Source organism: Rhodamnia argentea, chromosome 7 (assembly GCF_020921035.1).
Source record: "Rhodamnia argentea isolate NSW1041297 chromosome 7, ASM2092103v1, whole genome shotgun sequence".
NCBI classification, from domain to species: Eukaryota; Viridiplantae; Streptophyta; class Magnoliopsida; order Myrtales; family Myrtaceae; genus Rhodamnia; species Rhodamnia argentea.
The window spans coordinates 25,392,210-25,419,267 of record NC_063156.1 but is presented as its reverse complement, the minus strand read 5'-3'; the positions used below and the strand labels follow the sequence as shown (position 1 = coordinate 25,419,267).

The window sequence follows — 27,058 nt, the reverse complement described above, 5'->3', positions numbered from 1 at the left end:
GAAGTGTACAGAGTGTTTTATAGGTCCTTCTAGATAGACGCACCTCGACGTTGTGCGCTCTGTATTGTGAAGGAAAGAAGTGATTTTGTCTATTCACTCTTCCCTTAGGTCCTCCTCCATCTAATTATGCGTGCTCCAAGGCTGGCTTTGGCGTACTAGAAGCTAAATCCACTTCTTCGATTTGATTAATGGTTGATCATCCATGCCCCCACCCCGGCATTAAAGGGAAAGGTTTAATAAAGTGGTTCAAAGTAAGATGCGCGCCAAAGGATCTTTGAGGAATTCTTTAGGATATAGAACTGGCTATACAAAGGTACGGAGAATCTTCAATAGATGTGTTCTCAAAGATGGACTAGGCACTAGTTGACTCGACGAGGGCGGGAGTAATCACCGGGACGAGAGGACTTTTAAACAAGCTACGACTCTTAGTAAAATCTTCGAGCGATATTAGGAAATGAATAGGGCAAATTACACATCGAGTAGTGAGAGAAAGTACGACGAATGCATCAATATTTACAATCAATCTTGACTGAGAAATGTCTCGTTGAGTAATTCACGAATAAAGTTCACCCCTAAATGGTTACGATCTTGACTGGTCGCATTGAATAATCTTTTCGAAACTTGACTCACTATGAATTGGCGCAAATTGGAGAAGAAAGGCAAGATACTAATCTCTTGGCCAGATTTCAGGTACTCTCTTTTCATCACCACAGTTCTCAAAAGTCACCAAGCAAGTTTCTCTGTTCTTTTTTCATTTTTTGGGTGTCAAAACAAGACCTGATCACTTCATTAAATCACCTTCTTCCAACTTGCTCTTCTCTTTTGTTTGCTTGCACCCTGTTCAGTTCTATCACACCACAGAAAAAGAGGACATGTCTGCCCAGCACAATAAGTAGCAAGCAAACACATGAGACTGTCACTGACATGCTCCTGGAGGCCCCAATCACAACTTATCTCGCAATCATCAGATCACTTCCGTTTAATCTGCTCTTCACCCGACCCCGTTCGATTATTCGAAGTCCGCAGGGTATGGTTATCCGAGAACCCGCCAAAACCAGCACAAATACGATGGGTTCACTTCTGGAGACATCCATTTAGGAGCTTCATTACACTTTCAAACGCGTGCACCGGGAACTTTTAGGGGCTGACATGAACTGAACAACGAAAACGAAACTTGGAGATGGCGCAGCCATCGCCAGCAACTACACTTTCTGAGCCTACGGCCACTGGTATGAGCTCAAGTGTGCTGACCCCTTCCAACTTTATGTTCTCTCAATCCAATCAGCAATCTATTCTTGCTAGGACATTTGCTGCAAGAGGGATCAATGACACACATGGCATTGCCACCATTGTTCCTTGCTGAGATCCCATCATCAGGTCCCATTCTGCCCCTACTTCAGCAGCACTTTGATGTCCCTGATGACACAGAGAGCTGTTCTTCCACATGGCAGTGTCGATATACAGTCTGAGCTGGACCGACTGTCCTGCCCAGCGGGTACTTGTTTGGGTTGTAATATAGCTTCGAGTTAACCAGTCAATGAGATTCTAGGATCATGACCGGAAGAGCTGTCAGTCAAGCGTGTATCTGCTCTTTGATAGACCAGGCTTCTTGGTTGGCTGATGCTTCTGTACTTCCATATCAATTCGAGCAACGTGGACTGGCAGGAATTTCCCATTTTAAGAAAGTCGAGATCCTCAATTCTTGCAACAGCGACATCCACGAGTTCGTGCAGCCAGTTAATCGTAAGAACTCGACATTAGTACCATGGATATTGCATGAACTATTAGGTGCAGATTCTAAATGAGAAAAACTTCCGTCGATCATCTCATAATGCCGACTCTGAAATCCTTTTAGGGGCAACGGCTTCCCCTGATCCATATTCGTGAAGCCCCTCTGTACTGTGGTGTCTTTATCATTGTGTAGTAGGGCATTAGAAAGAGACATACAGTTTGAGATCCTACTTATGTGTCATGTTGTTGGTTCATTTATATGCAAAGATAACAATACGATGGTAGCCCAATACAAAGTCACGCCAGCTATAGCCGAACGACTAGACTCAGCATGCTGGGCCTACTACGAAAGTGCACACATATTCGCCATATGAGACAAGCCTGTCAGATAGGAGCAGAAGAGTTTATTGATCCAGGCAAAGTTCGTTGAGTATATTTGGCACTTAATCCAAAATAACGATGAAACAGAAAGTTTATGTGTCCATTCAAATTATCTGGTGACTGATCCATCTGTTAGAGATGATATTTGGGTTAGGTAGAGCTAAATAGCCGATTAAAACTACTAGAAATTTCAGGTACAACCTTAGATAAACTAATTATAGCCAGGACATCTTATGAACTTAGATGGTCTCAGACAGGATAGATGGAATGATGAAACCGAATTATTCGATAAACTGGTGAAGCTAGCATTCACTGGTTGAGTAAATTTGCACCAAAAATGTATCATATGAACACAGTACTCCTACTTGTCCATCACACGAAAGGACTTCATGAGCGTAACTTCTAGTACCATTAGTATTGCATGCTTTTCATATCGTCTCTTCCTGCTTAAGGGATTCTTGTTGCTGTCAAATGGGAATTTTCCATTTCAAGAATGTTCAGATCCTCGATTCCATGAACGTGACACCGTGAGAGTTTGTGCAGTCGGGTATTATATAAATGTCAACATTAGTACATTAGACGTTGCATGAACCATGAAGTACATATATATAATCGACGATGACGTCACGGCACCAACTCTGAAATCCTCTAACAGGTGACAGACAGTTCAACCTGCATGCATGTTCTTTAAGCCCCCGTGGCACCCTGGAGCTGTCGTTTCGTATTAGGATATTAGACTTTACATATGGACACTCAGTTTCAGACCATTGTGGTCGTGCTGTTGCATCGTGTATGTGCGGAGATGCGAGTACTATCTTAATCTGATACGGAACGCAGTAGCTACAACAGAAACGAGTCAAATGGCTAGTCCTGGCGTCCCGGCTTCTGCAAGTACATACATATTTGCTACATTGGGTTTACCTGTCAAAGCCGAAGCAGAAAATCTGCTCTTCCATGCAAAGTTCTTTGAAGGAAGACAGCACTCGCTCCAAAATATATGACTTACGTGTTGATGCAAATTATCTGGCAACTGATCCAGACTGCAAGATGTAGTAATTGGATAGGAGTAGAGAACAGCGACAAATAGCCAAGTACAACTACTCCAAGAATTTCAGGTATAGCCTCAGATAAACTAGTAACAATGAGGACACATTATAAACTCATAATGATCTCGGACATGGTAGCTGAAGATGGACAAAGCTGGTTCAATTATGAGACGGCGACTGCCTGTGCATACTTTATGCGATTCACTATCTTCACGTAATCTTTTCCCCTTTATCAGCTAGCACCCATCCAGCTTCATCGAGCCCATCCGTCCATAGTGAGGCCCTGATGCAATCTGTTATTATCACTCCTCAACACAAATGCACTTCGCTCTTTGGTCCTGTTTAAGTACTTGTGTTTGTGAATAGTTGTGCTGTCGAGTGTCCGTATATGTGTTATTGGTTGCTTACTCTGCTATCTCTTGATTACATCAGCCTTTTGTCTTCTTAAAAAGCAGAAAGTATTTCACGACATTTCAGAAATGCGCGAAACTGTGATTCTCAAATCTCACTAGGACATGAAACTTCCATATTGGAGAGTAAGAGCATACTTACCGGCACATCTTGTGAAATTTGTGACTAGTGCAGTCCAAGATGGGCAGAGCATAGAGAAGAAGATGATCGACTTTACTGCTTCATCTTTCTTTAGTACGGAAACTATGAAGCTGTACCGGGATAAAACTCAAGCCTATATTGCAAGCAGATCCTCAATATTCAAGGCCATTCAGGAGTTTTCTTGCTTATGTGGACCCTGAGAGTTACTAATTGCGTAGCTTTCTTTAGAAAGAGCATCAAGGATTAGTGAACAAGAAGGATTAAGCGCAAATCGATATGGAAAGCACATGATACATGGATGATGGATCTCATCAAGAGCGACAAATATGCAAATTCCTCTGTTTATTCCATTATCTTCCAGTCTATCAAGTTTTCGACATACCAACCTGACACTTTATTCAAATAGCACGTACATTCACATTTGAGGACCATCACTACACTTAAGGTTAATCCACACAGGGACTCTGGAAATTTATTTGCAGAACTTGCTCAGGGAAAGTGAAAAATTGTCATCCAGACTCGGTCCACGTGTCTACACTGCTGATGTAGAAGACGCGATGAAGGTCTCCCTGACGCGCTTGTAGTAGGCAACCGTAGCATCGTGCTCAGGAAGGTTGCTTCCGATCACATCATGCGCTCTGAAACTCTGCGCCCATCTGTGCAGGCGAGGATATTCGCTGGCTTCCAATAATTTCACGCCGACTACTTCTTCCATGGCTTGAAGCAACCAAGCTAACCATCCAAAGACCAGATCTTGCAAGCCAATTTTGTCCCCTGCAAAGAACTTGTCTTCCTCTTTAAGAGCATGTTCTTCAATGGTTTTCAGGACTTCCTTGGCTTCTCTTGTTGCCTCCTCCTGTTGCTCCCTTCTGCCGCGACAGAATCTGACGAAAACCGGGATCTTCGTCGCCGGGAATGTTCATTGTTAGAGAGTGGAAGGAGGACACAATCATGCTTATTGCTTTCTTGAATTATCTTACTTAGCTCTTCAGGGTCTTATTCTAAATCCTGACTAGCATCACAAGATTTTCCGTGATCTATTTAGATAGGACTTCTTACTTTTTTCACGGAAATTCCTGTTTTCACTACAAGGTAAGCTCGAGAACGAGGCTAGTGAGACATGAACCTAACCTAATTCTCAGAGAAGAAATCTCGACTGGAACATATCGAAACTGATATTTCCAGGTGAAATTTCTGTGAATCAATGTTTGAAGATGATAGCCATTGAAACTGAAAAAACAACAACCTGCAGGTGAAACTTCTGTGCAATAGCTAATGAAAATTGTTACGTGCAACTGATGCACCTCAAATATTTCAAGAACTCTAGCAGGGAAAAACAATTCCATTCAGATGTTCGCAACACACCTTGTCCTCATTGAATTTGATCCAGAACCGGGCCACGGCCTTCTCGTAAGGATCCTGAGGAAGCAGAGGGTTTTGTGGCCAGCTCTCTTCGATGTACTCCAGTATCACAGCGGACTCTGCAACCGGTCTCCCCCCGTGGATGAGCACAGGGATCTTCTTGTGAACCGGATTGCACCGCAACAATTCGTCGCTCTTGTTGAGGAGATCTTCCTCCACGTACTCGAACTTCACTCCCTTAAGCTTGAGAGCCCATATGACTCTGTAACTGAAGGGACTAGGCCAAGTTCCGAGCAGCTTCACTCCCTCCATGAATCCCCAACTTATCAGAACGATTTCCTTGGTTCTCCTGAGGCCAAATCTGTGGTGGGTTGGTTTCTTATTGAGCTCTTTGAAAGTATTCTAGTGACAAAGTCAGACTTGGTTTCTTGTCCTTTGAATTCTGGGACCTTGATGATCAATATTCATTCGTCATTCTTGACCGTTGTTGTTCAATCTTTGACTGCGGAGGCCTTTTTCAGAGAGTTGGTACATGGAAAGTTTCAGTCCATTTGTTAATTATACCACCTTTGCTTGAGGAAGAAGAAAGACTATTATAAGAAAATCATGAGTGACGTGCAAGAGAAAAGGACCACCTCTCTCCTCTATTGCTCAAGAAATTAAGAATAAGGTCAATACCTAATTCCACATACTTTAATGAACCAGACGGGATTATAGTATTTTCGAAATATTTATCTAAGAGGGAGGATTTGACTTGACTTAGTTCTAAATTAAGCTTTGTCTTCTAGAGAATTTTGACCTACTAATACATTTTTATTGTGAAAAAGGAAAAAGATTGGCATTATTCTTCCAATGATGGAAATTAAGCTTCTCTCTTTGTTTTCTATTTTTAACGAGATATCACACTATGAATGATGCCCAAAACTAGAAGCCAATTTTAAGTATCCCAAATCAAATCTCAATGTCGAGTGGCATCCGTCTACGATGTTGATCGTTAGAATAACATGGTAACGACTCTTACAATAAAAAATGGGCTGCGCTTTTTCCACTCCTAGTCCGGCTAAAACACTCCCCTATAAAGTATTATGACCATTTCACTCTTTATGGTTCCACCTTTCAGCATCGTTTGTGCTCTCTTAATATATATATATATATATTGGTTTCTTTTTGCGGGTCTCGCTTTCCTTCATCTTCATTCTTCTCCCTTTCTCTCTTTTGCGGGCAATTATCTTTCTCTCTCTTGGGGCACCCGCTTTGACCTTTTTGGTAATACGAGGCATCCTTCGGCGGAGTTGAGGAGGATATAATAGAGCTCGAGTCGGAGAGATTCAGGGTTGTTGTAATATTAACGCAGAATAACAGGATCTTGCAAATTAAATCAATACGAAAAGCCCAAAAAAATAACGAGGAACAATAAATGACACCAGAGATTACGTGATTCGGTTTGAATATCAGCACCTAAATCCACGGAGAGAAATTTTCAAAAACAATCCACTATAATCGGAGAATCGAAGTTACAATCGTTCAATACGTTTGTGTTTTTCGCACCTAGATTATATCCAAACCCAAAGTGTTTACTGATAAAACAACTTAATTGGATATAAAAAAACTCACTTGCACAAATCACCGACTTTCGAAGCCGCTAGCGAAAAAAAATATGGTATCGGAGCCAATAGTTGATTGGTGGCCCACTCCCGATGACGCTTTCCTTCATCTTCATTCTTCTCCCTTTCTCTCTTTTGCGGGCAATTATCTTTCTCTCTCTTGGGGCACCCGCTTTGACCTTTTTTGTTAATACGAGGCATCCTTCAGCGGAGTTGAGGAGGATATAATAGAGCTCAAGTCGGAGAGATTCAGGGTTGTTGTAAGTATTAACGCAAATAACAGGGATCTTGCAAATTAAATCAATACGAAAAGCCCAAAAAAATAACGAGGAACAATAAATGACACCAGAGATTACGTGATTCGGTTTGAATATCGGTACCTAAATCCACGGAGAGAGCCGGCAAGAACAATCCACTATAATCGGAGAATAGAAGTTACAATCGTTCAATACGTTTGTGTTTTTCGCACCTAGATTATATCCAAACCCAAAGTGTTTATGAACATTAACAACTTAATTGGATATACAAAAACTCACTTGCACAAATCACCGACTTTGTGTTCGCTTAAAAAATATATTTTTCGTTGCCAATAGTTGATTGGTGGGTCCTCCGAGCCTTTCCTTCATCTTCATTCTTCTCCCTTTCTCTCTTTTGCGGGCAATTATCTTTCTCTCTCTTGGGGCACCCGCTTTGACCTTTTTTGTTAATACGAGGCATCCTTCGGCGGAGTTGAGGAGGATATAATAGAGCTCGAGTCGGAGAGATTCAGGGTTGTTGTAATATTAACGCGGAATAACAGGATCTTGCAAATTAAATCAATACGAAAAGCCCAAAAAATAAAAATAACGAGGAACAATAAATGACACCGGAGATTACGTGATTCGGTTTGAATATCAATACCTAAATCCACGGAGAGAGCTAACAAGAACAATCCACTATAATCGGAGAATGGAAGTTACAATCGTTCAATACGTTTGTGTTTTTCGCACCTAGATTATATCCAAACCCAAAATGTTTACAAATAAAACAACTTAATTGGATATACAAAAACTCACTTGCACAAATCACCGACTTTCGAAGCCGCTAGCGAAAAAAATATGGTATCGGAGCCAATAGTTGATTGGTGGCCCACTCCCGATGAATATCTCGAGGAAGGAATTTGGTGGCCAACGTGATTTTCGGGCCGATGTGCGTTGTGGTATAGCAATGCGGGCCTAATGGGTGTTGATGAAGTTTCAAGTTGAGATAAATTGATGCACGTGTGAGTCATGTTAGAAAAATCCCACATCGGATAATTGATGTGGTGTGGAACAATTAATATACCTTAGTTAGCCCATAACTCATTGGTTTACATTTTTGAGTGAATGTGGGTTCAACTAGATATGTTAACGGGTTTGGACTTGAGCTCCCTCTTGGTGATCTCCCTCATGATGGAGCGGTTAATATACCGTAGTTGGCCCATAATCGAACTTGGGCTAGCCCATAATCAAACTTGGGCTCCCTCTTGGTGATCTCCCCGAGCAAAGGTATCAAACTTCTGCTGCACCCTCCAACAAGGGTTGTGAGTAGGCCTCCGACCAATGATTTCTTGCCGAGATAGTTAGTCTCACCTAAAATTTGCTATCGAGACGGAGAGGATCCATCCATCAAATAGAAGGCATCAAACTCCATTAATCTTGACTCTTATCAATGTTTTCCTTCGAACCCATCATTTCAAATCCAAGGGAGTTTACAATTTGTACATTTGGTAACGAATTTAAAAAGCTTCGGCGCGATTTAAATTGGTCTCAATGAACCAATAGAGAAGCATAAGGAAAAAAAAAAGGTACAAAAGAAGATGTACATTCTATGAACATGAATATCGCCGACATTCTTGCAATTTCATTGCAATCACATGATACAAGTTCCAGAACTTAAAGTAAAAATGGAATATCCAAGCGAGCATATAGGAAGAATTGTTGTGCAGAAGAACTACTGTCCATCCCGGCCGGTATCTCAGCCTAAATTTATAGTACCACACTCCAATCAAGAACGCATGTAAGAGCCACACGAGCACCAGGTACAAGACGGAGACTAGGATAGCGGTGGGCTGCAAGTCGCTGCAAACACGTACGCCGCCTTGTCGAGCACTTGATAACAGCCTTCCAAGCACAGCCTCAGATACAATCAGTCGCAGTAAAACTCGCCTTCGCCGGCGATGCCCTCAAGCGCAAACCACTTGGCTACCACGTGCCTCTCGTATATTTGCTGCTCCATCGAGCTCGCTGCTTGATCGGAGAGGTCGAAGCAAACGCCGCTGAGGAAGGTCTCCGATAGCAAGTCCCAGAGGGCGATCTCTAGTGTGGAGCTCGCCCGCTCACGCTTGTGGTGGCCGAGTGCGAAGAACTGGCCGGTGCCGTTCCAACGAGTCGGTCGGCTTGCCGGGGCGGTGTATCGTTAGATTGCAATGAGCATAGTGAGTTGACGGGCGAAAGATCACGTAGGGCTATCATTGTGAGCGAGACCTCGTGGCTTGACGATCCTAATAAACAGGTATTGTGTTAGCTCTAGCAGATCCTTATTGATGGATTGCCTGCAAGACAGAGAAAGAGAGAAAGATGGAGATGGAGATGGACGAAAGTGACACGTTGAAAAGGAAAATCTACAAAAAAAAAAAAAAGGATATCAAGAGAACACAAAAGATGCTGAAAGTGGGACCCACAATCGGTAAATTGATCACGACACCTTTGTTGAGAGTATTTTAGCCAAATTATGAGTGGAAAAGCGCGCCCCTTAAAAAATTGAAATTTTTTTAAAGAAAAATATGAAGTACCCGTATTTTTTCAAATAAAGATATAAAATGGACCTTATTTCGGAGAAGAGCCTTGAATGAGCTCATTATTCTAAAAAAGAGCCTGATATTTTGGTCATTTTTATTTTTCGATTTTTTTATTTTTCGTTTTGTTCCATTCCTTTTCGTCCGTGGCTAGTCTCGGGGGATGGTCGGTCATGGATGAGAGTTGGGTGGCATCACCTGGGCATGGCGAGGTGAGGCGAGCCCTTGCCTGTGGCCAGTGGAAACCGGCCAAAAGGAAGGAAAAAAAGAAGAAATAAGAAAGAAAAGGAAAAAATTAAAATTAAAAAAAATGTAAATGACGCAAATATCCTTAGTCAAGCCTTTTTTTGAAACAATGAAGGCATTCGGATCCTCTATTTGAAATTTTTCCAAAAAATCACGTACAAAAATTAGTGCTTGGTGCTAGATATTTGAGAAGGGCATCGACGTCATGCAAAAAACTGCTAATGCTTTAACCATCAAATTAAAATTAATCTTGCCTTTTTTTTTTGGCCACAATCTTGCTATGTTCATATATTTTTCTACGAGTCAAAAGAGCTGCAACCGGAAACTATTGACTGATAGAAGTTATAATTCAAATTAGCAATCGCAAGAAATTTAATTAGCGTCTTTGATAACTCGTAGACGGAAAAAAAAAAAAAAGAGGAGGTAAAAAAAGCGGCAAATCGAGGTTAATAATGGAATAATTCTTTTTTTATTAATGGAGGAAATTTAAATAGCTTTTTATTTATTTTATAAGCCAAATCTCCATCTTGGCGCGCAAATTGTTCGTCCCCCTCTCTTCTTCTGCTCTGTTATCACCAGACCACCTGACGCTTTGCTTAGGGTTTCGATTTCGCCGATTATCAAATCCTTCTTCCATCGATCGATATCGACCACTGTGTTCGTCGAGGTCGACAATGAAGATCATTGCTCTGAAAACGAACGCCAGAATCCCACCACGCTCGCGGGCTCCCGGCGGAGCTGGTTTTCGCTCATTTCGGAGCTCCGAGACCCGTTTGCCCCACCTAATAATCCCTCGATCGGGTCAAGGTATCGCTCTCCCATTGGATTCGTAGATGTGAATGGTTTCGCCTGTTCAAAGTTTGTCGATTGATTTGATTCTCGCTTAGGGCTTTTCGCAGCGTTTTCTTTAGTATGCCGAAGGATTAGTTATCTGTAGAGTTAGTGCGTTTCTTCATTCCTGTTGGGAAGCTTCCTTGCAGAACAGGATGCGAAGCAATGGCACAAGGATTTTTGTTTTGTGACTTGGCGAATTATCACGCCTTGCTTGTTTCTTACGTTCACTTGTTGGTGCTTTTTAATTTGGGAGATGTTGATTCTTTCCTTGTTTTTTGTTCCTGTTGCTCTTCCATTGCTGTGTTATTTTTGTTTACCTGGGGACAAACCGGGCATGTTGGATGGTCCAATTTTCTGGAAGTTTGGTGATTATGCCATCGTATTGTTACGGGGTTTTCTCTTGTACCTGGATCTATTATGGAGTCCCACATGCCAAGTTAGAAATAGAATTTGTTCTGTTATTGTACTTGGATAGGTTATAATCCAGTGCAATAGCAGCAGGTGTGGGGTCTCATCGATGAATCTAGCGTCCTTCTCAATCTATACATATGGTGCATGCATACTAGAGCCACAACAACAGTAAAACAAGACTTCTTGTTATGACAATGAGCTAAGAACGGTGTTTATTTTCTTTATTTTGTGAAGAAACTGCAAGCAGAAAGAGAGTTAAGTTTGCTGATAATTGTGAGGAGAACCGCTTGGGCTTCAGGGAAGATGAAGCTACAACTCAAGAAGAAGCTGGGTTCCAAATATGTAAGTTCGCGTGCAGGTGATTTCTCTTTGATGGTATACAATAATTGTTTCTTGCTACATTATCTTGAAATACACTAGTGTTAGTGTGTAATCGTTGGAGAATTTGATCTTATAACCAAAGCGTGAACATTACGTGCAGCCGATGTCCCGAAGACCTCTGAGTATGCATTTTTCAAGAAATTGAAGGAGAACAAGGGTCACAGATTAAGCTCCCGTTCCATGCAAAATGATGCCACTCCAGCTAAGAAGTTTATATCTGACTACAATCCCAGCAGTAGGTTGAGAAACTTTGTCTTGCTCACTTTGTAACTTAGAATGTACTCTTACTGACTGTTTTTATCTTCTTTCAGCAAGTACCCATGTGGTCGGTAGCGTCCATGAGGAATCTGGGTCATCACTGCTTCACCAGGATGTTACATCTGAGAATTCTACCTCTCTTCAAGCTCCATTCGGTAGTGTATCTAGAGAATCAGGTCTGCATTATAAAATTCTTGCTAGCTTTCTCCATCAAGTTATTTCTTTGTGGAATACACCGCATTATTCATGGGGATAAGGACACCGTAAGGGCCATAACTTTTTCTTCAATCACTTAAGTGCCATAATAATTTTAACAACGTTCACCCAAGGACCGGAAATCTAATTTGGCATAACACTTGTGGTGAACGTTCTTAAAAAGTTATGGCACTCTAGTAATCAATTGAAAAGTTATATGGCACTCAAGTAATCAGAGAAAAAGTTATACATAGGTTATGACACTTAAGTGATCGAAAAAAAAGTTATTGTACTCAAGTTAGCATCATACGAAAGTTATGGCACTTGCAGTGTCCTTTTCCCTTTATTCATGACTAAGTCCCATATTGCATTGACTGGTTACAGCCTTGGGCAAGCTCTTGTTTGTTTTATTACTTCATTTTAGGCATGTCATTCATTACTGTTTAACTGTCTGCTTACCTCTGCACAACAGTTCTCATTTACGAAATCACCCTTGCCCTAAGATTTCTATTCCGATATTATTGTCTACAGTTTCCTCGTTCCATCTCCTCCACCTCGGCCACCTAAATTAGTAAATACATCTATCTCTCTGCAGCTGTTCTTATGTTTAGTTTGGTCATGTGCTTTTTGAATACCTAAAGTTGCTTCTCTGAAAAATTGAAATTATCTTCAGGGACTTGGTATAGCTATAAGTCTGGTGAAGTCTTTCCTAAGAAGAGGGAGAATCTACTTTTGTGGGTCAAAACTACCTCCTTTCCTGAAATTGACAAACTCTGCTCAAAGGGGTAAGAATCATCACAGCTCATAACTTATTGTTTCTTCTTTTCACATGAATGACTCTTACTAGGGACTTTTGGAATTTCCAATAGGTATGGTTTTGTTTCCGTACTCTTAAGTCGCCTAAACCCAATGAGCAATGAGGACAATGTATGCTTGTATTTTTAATCTTGTGGGATAATTACTTGTTTATCTCCTAATTGCTGTTACTGAGTGACCAATACTTTTGCCAGGATTCTACAAATCTTGTTAGGAAGCAACTTGACTCCAGCATGAGCTCTAAACTGCATGCTTACCCACAGTTTGGTATTCGGTTAAAAGAGTTTAATCAGAATTGCGCATGGGACTTTCTGGAAGCTGAAGGTAGACAGTGCTTGGACTGTTCTCTATCCTCTGGGTGGGCAAATAAACCTATAGAAAGAATTATCCCTGATTTTGATCTTCCAGCTGTTGCTGCCCTCAAGACCAGTACTTGGCAGGAATCTGAGGTAATTAATGGACAATTAGAGATTTTCAGAGCTCCATCCCCATACTATACAAAAATTCTGCTTCTTTCCAATGTTGGATATATACCTCCGTTTCATTTGGTTTTTCCAGGATGAGTTCCAAGCTCCAAATAAATCCTCAATTGAAGAGGAGACACGAGATTCAGAGTGGGATTGGGTTCTCGATAATAAGAATAATGAAAGAGACTTATGCTTTGTTTGTCGAAGTGGAGAGCTCACTACAGCACCAGCATTGCTGACTTATCGGTGCAATGATCGCCAGCAGACTCTGGAATCTGGGTTTGGTGGGAGGGAATTATCTGCATTCTCTGTCTCATCTCTTTATCCTTCAAAATTTTGTCCATCACTATGCCATCCAACAAGCTTTCACGACAATGATCTCGAAATGCATTATGACCCGCAGACTCTAGATTCTGGGTTTGTTGGGAGCGAATTATCTGCATTATTTGTCTCGTCTCATTATCCTTCACGGTATTGGCCATCACAATTCCAATCGACCAGCTTTCACAGTAATGATTTTAAATCATATTTTGACCGACAGACTCTAGAATCTGGGTTTGGGGGGAGAGAATCACCTGCATTCTCTGTCTCTTCTCATTATCCATTACAGTTTTGTCCATCACAATTTCCTTCAACCAGCTTTCACAACTATGACTGTGAAATACAATATCACAGGAAGGAAGATATTGCGATTTTTAGTGATCTTCCTTGTTCTTTATCACGTGATTCATATAATTCTCGTCGGGCCGAAGATTACAATTTTGATGACTCATATGTAGTGTTTTCGCCTCCAGAACAGGATCTGTTCATCCACAAGGGCTTCAATGAGAGAAATTATCATCCTCTATGCACTCCCTTGGATGTGATTCTGAATTGAGATTGATGTGCTTATCACCTCCCGTCTCTTAATGATGAGATCATATATTCACTGGTTACAATCGTCAATCTCCTCAAGATGGAGAAGTATTGTTGTCCTTCCTATGTGGGAAGGATTGGTATAAAAGACTCAAAAGTTCCATTCAGATGGATGCCTTCGGTGGTCTTAGCAGAAGTTCATTTACTCAAATCTTCAACAGAGAAAAGGCATACCCTCTGCTTCTCGATAAATCAAGCTCAGATGAAGGAGAAGTGATTGTTTCATGGAAGCAAAATCTGTAAGTTTGATGCATCCTGGCATTTTTAGTTCAACCCCTGTGCTTTTCTATTGTGTGGATATGGGTTGTTAGTTGTCATAACCTTGCATTTTAATTTTGATGTGACAATATCCATACTAGATAATCCTCCCGTCGAATTGGACTTCAGGTGTGTGGAACTATTGAGAAAACTAACAACCTAGATGCATATTCACTTAAGCAGTGAAGTCTTATAGAACATCGAATGTTGTGCTGACCTTATTGAACTACATGTTAAAATGTAACCGATAGATGTCCTGCATATATGCAATTGTTGACATTCATATTTTAGGTCGTTACGTTGCTGCTGTAAGTGATAGTGCATTCTTGATGCAAGAATGTCCTACTTAGTCACTGTGAAACGAGTTTTTTGACGGAAACTAATCCAAGAAAAGCTTCGCAATGGACGACAATCTTGAGTCCCTCCTAGTCTGAATTTCGTCTTCTCATCAAGTTCATGTCTCTTGAGTCTTAGTATTCAATCATCGGCTTGATACTTGAGCGACGAAACTGTTTAAGTGACAAGTCTACCTGATATGCTCTGCAGATATTGGGTAAGTTTTTACACGTTTGAATATATCGTGACCTAGGAAATTGTTGTATTCTGTCCATTTTTGGTGTCTGAAAAAGCGTGGTTCAATGTACGAAATGGGTTGACAAGTGTTCCAACGGGCTCCTTGATAACTAGATTGACTCAAGTTTATTTTAACGCGAGTAGCTCAAATGCAAATTCTAAATCAAAAGGATCGCGACTCTTGTCAAAATGGGGCATGTTTTTATCCGACAAAGGTCGATGAAGAAGAAAATTTCGGCCAAAAAAAAAGGTCGATGAAGATTCCCTCCAACTATAACCTTTTGATTGGTGGATTGTAATTATGGACACGATCCTTTTAATGTGTTTACAATTAGAGGTGGCAAAATGGGCCTATAATCCATAGTTGACCCATATTTTATGGTGATGGGTTATAAATGGATTTTTTAAGTTTTAAAAATGGGTCATAAATGGGTTAATTAGAAATTAATGGGTTATCAATATAGGTCATCAATGGGTTAGCTAAGGAAATTATAAAAAAAAAATTAGCAATATATATATTTAAAAATGTATAAGAAATAATTTTTTAATAATATAGGTCGAGTATCGGTCGGATCGGATCGAATATGGATCATCATATTTGTATGACATAAAATAGGTCAAAATAAATTAAATGAGTAGAAGTATGTTGGACTCAATCGAAATATAACTCGTTCTACCTGTTTGACACGTAGATAGGAGGAAAAGGGATCCTATCAAAATTTGAGTGCCGAGTGGACCGACTGGAGCGCGTTGCAATCATCGGAGCGACGGGGACATCTTGCGCGCGTCCCACACATGCGACCGAAATCGTGAATAGTGAATAACTCGCCCACTCTCTCCGCGTCTTCTGGTACTGCGAATCGTTTCACCCCCGGGGCCCCACCTTGTCCCCCTCCGCATTGGTATCCCGCGTCGCGTATGGGCACAATTCGCCTGCCTCGCGGATTGACGTAAACGACGGCGGACGGAACAAAGGATATTATGTGGTGTGTCCTTTTGATTTTTTACCATTAGGATCGTTCAGAATTCAATCTGAGCTGTTGAGAAAGAGTGGGATTTAACTATTGGGATTAAACATTGATAATCCCCGTGACTATAAGAATGTAATGCAAAGGCATGCGGGATATCCGATGGTAGAGGTGATCATTGGGCTAGACGGGTCCGAGCGTCGAGTTTAATGGTATTGGCCAAGCCCGTTCGTAGAAATATTGGAGTCGGGCCGGAGCCAAAGTTGGGTGAGTCGGTCATTTCTCACATGAGGATGTTGCTCAAGCCCACATACTTGTCTCTCGGCCGGCCGCCCATTGATCGTCTTCACCTGAAATTTCCCTTGTAAATGATAGTCGGACATTTCAATGTTTTTCGAAGAACGATTCCTCAAAGCAATTTCTCATAACCTCAAGTACACACGATAATCTATCCGTCATCACAAGGTTAACTCGGGTGGATATATAGATTGTTAAATGTACGCATGTGGCACGGCATGCAGGGAAAACGCAATTTGTATTGCTCCAACGCAATACCCCTTTGCTTACTGGCCATAGAAGCGTTCTGGTCAGGTATAAGCGTTGCCGCGAAATTTCTAGCACGTAACTTTCCTGTTAAAATTGACAGGCCAAAAAAAAAAAAAACAGAAAGCAAACTTTTCTCAGTACGAAACTGTTAAAATGACCAATCGTCGAAGAGACAAAAAAACTCGTGAGCAATAATGGGGACCTTGACATTTCTCGTTGAAATGGCCAATCAATGTCTACATACCAAAAGTCTCCAACTAGTTTTACTTACTCAAGTCTCTCTCCCCGCTAGACCCCTCACCTATAAATTAACAAATCAATTAGAACAACAAATGGGGTAATAATCAAGATCAAGAGTCACTTTCACGTGCATGTGCTCCCTCTACATGTCCCCTCGAAATGGACATGAGATTTGCTGAGATGGCCCCATGCAAGATTTTGCCCAACTAGTGGAAGCACCACAAGCAATTTTCACTCCATGCACAGCTCTCCCCCGCCTTTTAGGCTGGGGAGATTTTGTCATATTATAAAAGTTCAAGATGGGGGGATGTCAAGTTCAAAAAATCCAATCGATGACGGCAAAAGATGGGTCTCTCGTGCAAATTGCAACATAAGACTTTTTTGCTTGTGTCTTATTTGTAGCATTTGGCACTTGATTTGATTTCGAATTTCGGTTTGGATTTTCCGATGATGTCGACTGCAGATATTAGCTCATTTGCATTCTTCATTCTTTGCCTTAAAAGGATTAATCATAATGTCCTTAGAATATGAAAAAAAAAAAAAAGAAGAAGATGATATCTATCTAGATTTGTCACTTTAATGGGAAAAGACACTCTGCTCTGTCTCTGAAATTTGATAAGCTATCTTGTCCACATAGCTGCAATCTAATTTAGCAATTCCAAAGGGACTTTTTACTTACCTACTAAAGTTATTCTTCTAATTCCCCTAGGTTGTCTAGGAGTATTCAACATAATTAGAGTAATCAATACATAATGGAGATTATTACACCGATCACCTTCTCTTTGGTCTAATGCTAAGTAACGACCCATCGGCTGTACATATCACGGATACCATGTAAAATCTATGCTCTGCGCATTTTGTGTGTGTCGACACCGGCCCAAAATCTGGACTTAGGATGCGTTTGTTTTGAGAAAAAAAAAACTCATTGCAAAGGAAAATGCTTTTCGAAAAATTATTTCCCATGAAAATACTTTCGAGAATTCATTTTCCTAACTTGAAACATGCAAATTTTTCATGACGGTAGATGGTTTTTCGTTCATTGACCAATCATTTTCAATAAACCCAATGAGTGAATGTCCAGAAACCCAATTTGCGAAAAAATTCTTTCGCTCAAACAAACACACCCCTTGAACATAAAGAAGTTCATGGCAAATCAGGCCATGCAAAATACACTTAATTCATAGCGCTCGACCGATTTCGTGCAACCGATCAAATTATAGTACTCGTGCGATGTGACATATTAATAGTTATTGGTCATCCACATGCCGCTATCACATGATGTACATCTTCTCCTAAATGTACACGCGGACTAGTTCGTGATTCCATATGACGTATCATTAATTTCGGCCACTACAACAAGCACATGTACAGGCAATCTTACTTCGATTAAATTACAATGTTAAAAATCTCAAGTAGCCAAATAATTAAACGAGTGATGTCACTAGGGATGGGATTTCAAAATTGCAACTTAAAGTCAACGTCTCCCCGACAAGAGTTCACTCAAATTTCGCAAAGTAGCTTCCAAGTTTTATAGGGTAAACGCAATGCTCTTGTAAATTTCTTACATTCGAAGCTCCCGCTTTTTGTTGTTAAAAAGTAAAGTTGAATCAAAAGTCTAAGCCAAGCATAGAACTTTCCCATATTTTTTTTCCTTTTCAATCGCGACGTTACCTCACGTTTTCGATGGAATGAAAGCGAAATAATTCCCATTATCGTTTCATGACCTTTCCGATTATCTCTTCATCAATTCTCAACATTACTCGAAAGTCGAGAGCCGAATTTTGTGTCTAAATTCCAAAAAATCTCACGCGAAAAGAATGAAGCGAGAAAATTTTTACTTAATCAATATTCGCGTTCATAAAATTCAATGTAAGATGTAAGAAAATAAAGACTTGTGATTGACGGAAAATCATGGATTAACTATTTTCTTCGGCGCCCAATCCGCGTTTTGCGTGATAGCCCTCGGACAAGGACTGAACTCCAAGTCATCTATATATAACTTTATAATGAACCTAATAATAAAACATCATTAAACAAAGAGGAGAAGAGCCTAATCCTCCACATACTGTCCGTACGCTGTCGCTTAATCAGCTAATAACAACAAAAACTCCCTCACCATCCTTTTCCTAAGTGCAAGCATGACAACATTTCTGAATAAATCTATTTGGTAACGTAATTTCTGCTATAGAAATTCGTTTGATTATGTAATTTCATTTTTTAATTTTTAGAGTTTTTTTTCTTTTGCTCCAGAAGTAATTTAAGAGCCACTTGAAAAAGTTTAAAAAAAAATATTTATACTTATATTCAAAAGTTGATTTATAGAGTAAAAGTGTCGCAATGCGCGTCCGTAATTTACATAAGCCCCGATCCAAACATGAATCTGTTCAATATATTGCGGTCAAATTAGTTTAATTTCTAGTGGAGCAGGATCCTTTGTATTTTTATTTTGTTTTGGTCATCTATTTGTTGTCTGCACTTATATCAACTTATTTTAATGCATGCACAACTTGTGATTGACTGTTCTTCAAGAACTTTGGATCCTTATATTTAATGAAATTATAATAAGTCAAAACAAAATTAATTAAGCATGGCAGACAAGCTATCTCTGCGGTGAATGTACGTGGATAGTTTGTGTATTTATGGTTTTTTTTTTTGTCTTTTTGGTCGAAGGTGAATTTGGAAGTTTAAAAAAAAAAAAATACGCGTAGTCTACTTTATAGAAAAAAAAAATGTCACGCAACAAGAATAATCTCGACTTCATTAGCACCTAAATTATATGTATATCACCATGATTAAAAATGTCGAGAATGGAGCATTTGACACATGATTTAGAGGTTGAAGCTACCACGATCTTCAATTTTTTATAATGGTGGGGATTATGTGGTGCTCGAGTGCATGATTGGTCGGTGAAAAACATGATTATCAAAGCAAATGTATGATCAATACGCAATCTTTTCCTTGTTCTTGCGTTTGATGGGTTCATGCATGTACGTTTTTTGACTTTCGGAGGTTGCCGTTTCCAAGCCATTCTCGTTCTCTCAACCAACGGAATAATCAAATGCGAATTTCAAAGGAGATCATGCGCGATTTTATAGATGTTCTTGAAAAATTGGAAGCGATTGAGGAGATATCATTGGAATTGTTGTTCGTTCCCGTCTCTAGAAATTCGCATTTCACGCCTCTATTTTTTGTGCTTTACCCTATTGAAAAAAAGCATAATTTTCTATAATTCTCACAATCAAGTTGTTTTTTTTTTTTTAGAAAATGAGAAAAAGTGGAAGAGCACGTATAAGTGGAAAGAGAAGAGACTTATTGATTTTCCGTCTCGTGGGTCAAAATCACAATACCGAAAAGATTCTCCAGGAATTTTCCGCTATCATTGATTTTTATTAGATTCGTCTATTGCATCGCGTCTTTATTACTACTTTGTTCAAGAGTCGATTAAAAGCGGCCGCTGAAAAATGAGAAAAAAAGCTCACTTTTAACTCAAAATGAAATTCTTAGACAAAACGAAATAAATAAATAAATAAATAAAACCTCGAACGAAATTCTCGCTATGGAACAAAAAAAAATGAAATTTCAGATAGGAGAGATACATTTATTTCATAAATAAATAAATAAAAGAAAATACATTCCCAAAAACAATAAATAGTTGCTAATGTCAAATTCCCAAAAAAAAAAAAAGAAAGAAAGTCAATGTGGCCGAGGAAAAAATTACGGACGCGACAGGCGTCGAAATCTCCACGAAGCCCCTCACGTTTGCTAAATTTACGGAAGCACGATTCTCTCCCTCTCTAACGGGGACTTAACGCGGGAAAAAAAAAAAAGAAGAAAGAAAAAGAAAAATCCGACAAATAAAAATAAATGATAAAAAGCCAAAATGGCTTTTCAAGCCCGACACTAGTCGGTGGAAACGACTTTACGCCTCTCTCTCTCTCTCTCTCTCTCTCTCTAACAACTTCCACCTTCTTCTTCTGCACAGTTTCTCTCTCACAGACGCCAACACCAGCTCACATGCTCATCAGCCAGCCAGCCAGCCAGCCAGCCGACCACGCGCGGATCTCTCAGCGACCTCCCTCCCATGGCTCCGCCTCTCCGGCCGCATTCTCGCCCCTGAATTCCCTGGTGCCGCCGGCCGGGCTCTCCTTCCTCCGGTACCTCCCCCTCCCTTCCTCCCTCTCTGAAACTCTATTTGGTCGTTTCTCTCTCCGTCCACGCCACTTCGCTTTCCAGCTCTTTTTCTTTCGTCAGATGATGAGCTTCTAAGCGCTCTCTCTCTTTCTCTCTCTCTTCGCTGTTCCTTTTACGCCACTCGCCTTTTTTCCTTGGCCTCCTTTTTAACTTCGCCGATCTCGCGTTTCTCGAAGTTAACCCGTCCCGTCCTGTCCCGTCCCCTCTTTTTCTTTTTCCTTCCCCCACTCCCTCTGTTGCTTTGTCGTGCCTATCGAATCTGGTTCGCTGAGCTCCATCCAGGTTTCGTGCCTTAGGTGTGCAATGTGCATATTCTCTGTTGTTGCAGCCTTTTCTTTTTTGGTCGGAATCTGATCTTTGAAACGCCTCAATTGCGACCTTTCTGTTGATGATTGCGGCGTCTTTATGGAACAATGATTCCGCTCACGTCTGTCTCACTGCGAAACCTGTCCTTTTTTCGTTTTGCTTTTTCTTTTCTTTTTTTTTGGCCTTTATGGCGCAATGATGCCTTTGGCTTTTGAGTTCGAACGAACCGGCTTTTCGTTTTTGGCTTAACTAGCCCGGTAATTTGGCGCTTTTTAGCTCGAGAAATGATAGATTTGGCGAGTTCATTTCCAATTAGACATTTGATCGGTTTTGATCTTGGCGGATTAGGAGCCAGGCACGTTTCTCTGTCCTCCACTGGTTTTAAGTGGCAGACAGATTGTTTGTGCAGGAGACGTCAGTCACCCATGATGTGTTGGTACGTGTGAATCTCGCTCTGTGATTGCAGTCACATGTCTCTGCACTGTTCGCACTTTACTCGGGGCAACGATTTGGTTTGAATATGTTGTTGACTCCTTCTATTTTGAAGATAAAAGCTCAATCCTTTCTCAGTGCTCGGTCACCCTTCGCAGCCGTAGCTTTCATATTTGAGGGGTCACAATTTGTGTTTTTTCATCGGTGCGCGGACTGGGCTGCAATCTAAAACCCTGGAAATTGAATTCGAAGGAGAGTGAGCTTGGTGAGAGAACATTAGGACTTCTGTGCTTCGTACCACCTGCTGTTTTCCGGTATAGTTTCTGTGATCTCTGTTTTTGTGGCATTGATCCAGTTTGGCTGCTTCCTCCACTGGATTGCTTGTGCCTTCATGAGTTGCTGCTTATTTGTGAAAGGAGATGTGTTGTTCTCTTTGGTCCACTCTCGTGTAATTTTGGTTGATCTTCTCTTTTTGAAAAGTTATTGGAGCAATATGTGGGTGCCTTTTTCTCCTAATCCTTCTCTTATCGAATTTTTTATTCGCAGCTGGCAAAATGAATGGTTCTCAGAACAGAAAAGTTCACAACTTTGAGAAACAGTTTCCAGGGTGCCTCGGAAGGGTGGTGAACCTTTTCGATTTAAGTACAGGAGTGACTAGCAGCAGGCTACTCACAGATAAAGCGCATCCATATGGTGATGGTCTTTCATCCTTTTAACTCGTCTTTAGCTTGTTGAGTTTCTGAAGTTTCATTCCTCTTACGTTCTTTTTGGATTTTCTTTTTTCCATTTAATTCTGGACGTTCTGTCCTCAATCCTGGGAATTGTTTCTCAAATGGCCTCTCTTGTTGAATGTGCTTGAATTTGTTGCCTAAAACTCATGACATGAAGACGACTTATTCACAGGTTCCTCACTCTCGAGGAGTTTATCAGATATGGCAACAATGTTGGCCCCTACATTTGGGAATCCAACAGAGGAAAAAAGGGTGAGATGCGAAGCATAATTCCACTTAGTAGTTGTAATTGTTCTTGACGAGTTGTATCTTCTCAGTAAAATATGGAATCACACATAAAATTGTCTGTTCCTTTTCTCACTCCCTGTCCTAATCCCTTATGCATTTGTACGAGGCTTGCAGATAGTGTTGAACTCTCATAGAATTTCATCCAGCCGGAAATCAATGGGTACACCCATGAAGATGTTAATAGCAGAAGAAATGTCAAAGGAAGTTGAATCTAAACATTGCTCTCCTAATGTGATTGCCAAGTTGATGGGGCTTGATGCCCTTCCCCAGCAACAGCCTCATTCTGTTAATAGGAGAAGCCAATCAGAAGGTTCTTTGCAGCACAGGTTAGAAACTATGGAAATAGCGCCTGAATATTGGCAAAGTGAGCGTGGGCACGAAGTTCTTAAATATGAAGGAAATGATTACAAAGATTTTTACGAGTCATCACCGCAGTCTAACAAAATCTTTGTGAGTGGTAAACAGCAACAGAAGGGAAAATATACAGATCGTACAAATGAGAAGAAGATGGCTCTTGTTCGTCAGAAGTTCATGGAAGCAAAACGTCTAGCTACAGATGAAAATCTGCGGCAGTCCAAGGAATTCCATGATGCATTGGAAGTCTTGAGTTCCAATAAGGAGTTATTTCTCAAATTCCTTCAGGAACCGAATTCAATGTTTTCTAAGCGTCTTTATGAGCTCCAGCATATATCTATGCCTCTTGAAACAAAGCGCATTACCATTCTTAGGCCCTCGAAGATGGTCGATGATGATAAATTTTCTATGCCTAGGAAGAAGAATGGAAATCCAGCTACGATACCAACTCTGGTCCCTGGACAGGAGGGATGGGATAAAAACAAGTCCAGCTACTCATCCACATACGCTTGTCAAAATGTGAATGACTGTCCCAGTCAACCAACTCGTATAGTGGTACTAAAGCCCAGTGCTGCCAAGGCTCATGATCCATTGGCTGTGGCTTCACCAACCTCTGGGTCACAGAGAATGGTGTGTGATGAAAATACTATTGAGGTAGCTGAAGATGATGGCGTTCGAGAATCAGGAGAAGTGGCCAAGGAGCTTCCGGGTCAGATGCATGCAAATTTGGCTGGTCACAGGAGGGATGAAACTTTGTTATCTTCTGTTTTCTCTAATGGCTATGTTGGTGATGACAGTTCATTCAATAAATCAGAGAATGAATACACAGTAGGAAATCTCAGTGATTCGGAAGTTATGTCACCAGGTTCTAGACACTCATGGGATTATATTAACAGGATTGGCAGTCCATACTCTATCTCGTCCTTCAGCCGTGCATCCTATTCTCCAGAATCATCGGTTTGCAGAGAGGCAAAAAAACGTCTATCAGAGAGGTGGGCCATGATGACGTCCAATCAGAATTCTCAAGACCAAAGACGTGTTCGTAAAGGATCCAGCACACTAGGTGAAATGCTTGCTCTTTCAGACACTAAGAAGTCAGTCAGACGTGAGGAAGATGGCAACAAGAAGGAGCAAGAACAAGTGGGATCAAGGCCATCTCTAAGTAGTAACTTAAGTAAAGAGGAATTGGTTGTTGCCTCACCGACAAATCTTTCGAGGTCAAAGTCTGTCCCTGTATCTTCAATGCTATATGATAACAAGCTCCATCCGGAAACACCCGATCCACAAGCTGGTAAGTCCAATGTTCCTAAGCAGCCGATCAAGAAAAGTGTGGGGTCATCATTGAAGGGGAAAGTTTCAAGCCTCTTCTTCTCGAAAAACAAAAAACCGAGTAAAGGAAAATCCAATGTGACTCAATCTAAAGTTGAGGGCCAATGTCTTGATGCTGAAACTCCACGCTACTCAACATATCAACATGAACAGATTAATGTTGATTCTTCTGAATGTATTGACGGTAAGATCAATGAAGAGTGCTCGTCTCCTCGTCAACATGGATCGGTGAGCAAAACTTCTCCAGGTTCTGTCAATGTAGCACAAGAACAAGGAGCGTATGCGCAGGAGGTAATTCATATTTCACCCTTTTGATGAGTCTGTCTGGTTAACTTGTATAACTTGGACGCTCTTCTCTGTCAGGTCCGTTAATGAAGGAAGCATGTTAGTGCACTTAAGGATACTCTGTGTCACTTCTATTTCCGTTTCAGTCTGCAATGCCTCCTGAATGACATAAGATTGAGAAAGCATATTTCTGAGTTTCTCGTGCATGCATATTAAAGACTCCAAAAATAGAGTTTTTCCCCGTGGATAATCCGTTTGCCACACAATCCATGGTTATGCATTTGACATGTGCAACAACTTTTGTCTGTCTAAAATCTGTTGGAGTAGAGCTAGTAATTGAAGGAAATTAGCTTTGATTGCCCTATTTGGAAAATTGCGTTGGGAAACATAGAATTTTTACAGCCTAGACAATTGTCTCTCACTTGTTTGATTATGCCGACCCTTTGCAGGGATCAATGCCTGTGGTGTTGGGGAATTTGAATAGTAGTCAGGAGCAGCCAAGTCCAATTTCAGTATTGGAACCATCCTTTGAAGAAGATGACAACCCAACTCCGGAATCCTTTGGTAATAATGACAGCCCGACCTCCATTATTTACATATGTTAGATATGTTTCTTTTTCCCTCACTGGATAACAGATACTCTTCTAATGAAACAGGAAAACAACCGCTTGGTCATTCTCTCAAGTCTAATTTGATTGACAAGTCACCACCAATAGAATCCATTGCCCGGACACTCTCATGGGATGATTCCTGTTTCGAAACATCTGCTTCATATTCAATAAGATCCCCCATGGTTTGCTCTAATGTGGAGGAGGAAGAACTGGATTGGCTTGTTTTTGTCAGAACGGTTCTGTCAGCAGCCAGTTTTGATGGTGAAGTGCAACCAGATACATTTTTTTCGAGGTGGCATTCGCCTGAAAGCCCATTGGGTCCATCTTTGCGAGAAAAATTTGCGAATACAAAGGATGTTCATGAACCGATGCCTGAGGCGAAACGTAGGCAAAGAAGATCGGAGCGAAAGCTTGTTTTCGATTGTGTGAATGCAGCACTGATCGAAATAACAGGTTATGGGCCAAATTTGGGCCCAATCGACTGGCCAGGCTGTGAGGCTCCAAGTGGGACGTTAGAGCAGACATTATCTATAACAGTGGACCATGTGTGGGCTCGAATGACGGAATGGTTTCCCGATGAGGTTAGGTGCGTTTCAAGAGGTGATGGGGGCAGCAGCAGCAGCAGCCTGGTGGTGGAGAGAGTGGTGAGAAATGAGGTGGTTGGAAAAGGGTGGATCGAGCAGTTGAGATTGGAATTGCATAGCCTAAGGAAGGAAATAGAATGGAGGTTGCTCGACGAGCTTGTGGATGAGGCTGTTGTTGATTTGACGGGTAGACTGTCATGAGCTCTGCTTCGTTTTTATTTCTCTGTGTATATCATTACTCTAATATATGTGGCTTCTGGTGAATGGTGATAACCAACAGAAAATGTCCCTCTGTCGTCTTCATTATTCGAAGCTGCAAATGTTTCAGTAAGCATTAATTTTTCCCCCAATTTGTGCACTCATTATTTTTAGCACATATCTTTGCTTCCTGCCGGGCGATGATGATCATCTCTTTCACAAAGACTCGTTGATGATTCCTAGTGGCTGAATCACTTATCATACATTTACATCAGCTTATTCCTTGTCCAGTTGATTAGGGTCTTATTATTCTACTTACATAGCCACAAAAAGCCATTTTTGGCTATGTATGTATACATCTGTGCTTTAATCGTGGTCACGACTTTAGTAGGACATGCCACTTCAGGTTGACTCACCACTTTCAAGAACTGGACAAAACTGACTGGAATTATAGATTAACGGAATGGCGTGCATTACTTGGCATTTGTTTTCTCCTGTGGCTCAGGACAGCTTGTATGACTGTTGTCTACTTACTGCGCCATCTTTTTTTAAATCAATTGGCAAAAGAATAGATTCTAGGTTTTGTCGGGCTTCGCGTCATCCTTATTGCTCGGAGGAGCATGTAATGACAGTTTACTACAACGAGGCCCTTTGCCTGATGACTAACTATTGTACCAGATTCTCCGTCGCCTTTTAAGCTATAAGATTCGATTCCAAGCCGTTTCGTCCGTATTACGACGCCGGAATCTTGAAAGCACACAGGTGAGGTGGTTTTAGCCAAAGAGCAGACTTTGTTTTGCAACTTACCCATTAACGATGCTTAAGAGTAATCTCGCTCTAGGTTCTTCTTTCTTCTTTAATCCTTTGCTCAGTGGGTCTTGGCGTAGAGATTTCTTATTTTTTCTCTTCTGTGTGTGTGTGTGTGTGTGTTTTTTTTTTTTTTTTTGGGGGGGGAGAGAGGTTTGGGGGTGGGGTTGCAAAAACCAAGCCATGCTGTACATATTTCTGGAAGGCTATGTGGTAGCGATGAGATTTATGAGTAGTTATGGCAGCTTAGTGTCAAGTACCCATCTCTGCTTCGGACAGGACACAATCTAGGTTGTCGCTATCCTCCGAAAAATGCGAAAAAATGTACATAATATTGTTCGTT

The 27,058-nt window shown here is 40.9% G+C and overlaps 3 protein-coding genes across 12 annotated transcripts; 2 read left to right on the top strand and 1 right to left on the bottom strand.

Annotated features, from left to right (window-relative positions):
- Nucleotides 1-3,853: 3,853 nt before the first annotated feature.
- On the bottom strand, nucleotides 3,854-5,583 carry LOC115742558 (glutathione transferase GST 23-like). The gene is made up of 2 exons (XM_030676945.2): nucleotides 5,076-5,583; nucleotides 3,854-4,611 (listed from the first exon to the last, which is right to left on the bottom strand). Exons 1-2 carry the CDS (start codon nucleotides 5,382-5,384, stop codon nucleotides 4,243-4,245), a joined length of 678 nt encoding a protein of 225 aa, XP_030532805.2. The 5' UTR covers nucleotides 5,385-5,583; the 3' UTR covers nucleotides 3,854-4,242.
- Nucleotides 5,584-10,268: 4,685 nt separating this feature from the next.
- Nucleotides 10,269-14,562, top strand: LOC115728769. Of its 3 annotated transcripts, none has more exons than XM_048281767.1 (8): nucleotides 10,269-10,544; nucleotides 11,220-11,324; nucleotides 11,464-11,598; nucleotides 11,675-11,797; nucleotides 12,490-12,601; nucleotides 12,686-12,743; nucleotides 12,827-13,081; nucleotides 13,191-14,561. In XM_048281767.1, the coding sequence occupies exons 1-8, from the start codon at nucleotides 10,412-10,414 to the stop codon at nucleotides 13,974-13,976; spliced, it is 1,707 nt and encodes a 568-aa protein (XP_048137724.1). In that variant the 5' UTR covers nucleotides 10,269-10,411; the 3' UTR covers nucleotides 13,977-14,561. The 3 variants fall into 3 exon arrangements, with proteins under 3 accessions (XP_048137724.1, XP_030515010.1, XP_048137725.1); XM_030659150.2 differs by having other exon boundaries at nucleotides 11,217-11,324; nucleotides 13,191-14,558; XM_048281768.1 differs by lacking the exon at nucleotides 10,269-10,544 and having other exon boundaries at nucleotides 11,464-11,602; nucleotides 13,191-14,562.
- A 5,964-nt stretch (nucleotides 14,563-20,526) lies between these two features.
- Nucleotides 20,527-26,060, top strand: LOC115728772. Of its 8 annotated transcripts, none has more exons than XM_030659158.2 (6): nucleotides 20,527-20,736; nucleotides 22,068-22,221; nucleotides 22,432-22,511; nucleotides 22,662-24,518; nucleotides 24,965-25,079; nucleotides 25,172-26,060. In XM_030659158.2, exons 1-6 carry the CDS (start codon nucleotides 20,614-20,616, stop codon nucleotides 25,909-25,911), a joined length of 3,069 nt encoding a protein of 1,022 aa, XP_030515018.2. In that variant the 5' UTR covers nucleotides 20,527-20,613; the 3' UTR covers nucleotides 25,912-26,060. The 8 variants fall into 8 exon arrangements, with proteins under 8 accessions (XP_030515018.2, XP_030515017.2, XP_030515020.2 ...); XM_030659157.2 differs by having other exon boundaries at nucleotides 22,662-24,521; XM_030659160.2 differs by having other exon boundaries at nucleotides 20,642-20,753; nucleotides 22,075-22,221; nucleotides 22,662-24,521.
- The last annotated feature ends 998 nt before the right edge of the window (nucleotides 26,061-27,058 follow it).

Excerpts from the sequence above, each read along its gene's own strand:
- LOC115742558 (XM_030676945.2), bottom strand. The coding sequence starts at position 5,384 with ATGGAGGGAGTGAAGCTGCTCGGAACTTGGCCTAGTCCCTTCAGTTAC. Across the intron at positions 4,612-5,075 it reads TCAAATTCAATGAGGACAAG|ATCCCGGTTTTCGTCAGATT; the intron begins GTGTGTTGCGAA and ends CCGGCGACGAAG.
- LOC115728769 (XM_030659150.2), top strand. The coding sequence starts at position 10,412 with ATGAAGATCATTGCTCTGAAAACGAACGCCAGAATCCCACCACGCTCG. Across the intron at positions 11,599-11,674 it reads ATCTGACTACAATCCCAGCA|CAAGTACCCATGTGGTCGGT; the intron begins GTAGGTTGAGAA and ends ATCTTCTTTCAG. Across the intron at positions 13,082-13,190 it reads GTACTTGGCAGGAATCTGAG|GATGAGTTCCAAGCTCCAAA; the intron begins GTAATTAATGGA and ends TGGTTTTTCCAG.
- LOC115728772 (XM_030659157.2), top strand. The coding sequence starts at position 20,614 with ATGCTCATCAGCCAGCCAGCCAGCCAGCCAGCCGACCACGCGCGGATC. Across the intron at positions 20,737-22,067 it reads ATTCCCTGGTGCCGCCGGCC|TTCGCAGCTGGCAAAATGAA; the intron begins GGGCTCTCCTTC and ends TCGAATTTTTTA. Across the intron at positions 22,222-22,431 it reads AGATAAAGCGCATCCATATG|GTTCCTCACTCTCGAGGAGT; the intron begins GTGATGGTCTTT and ends ACTTATTCACAG.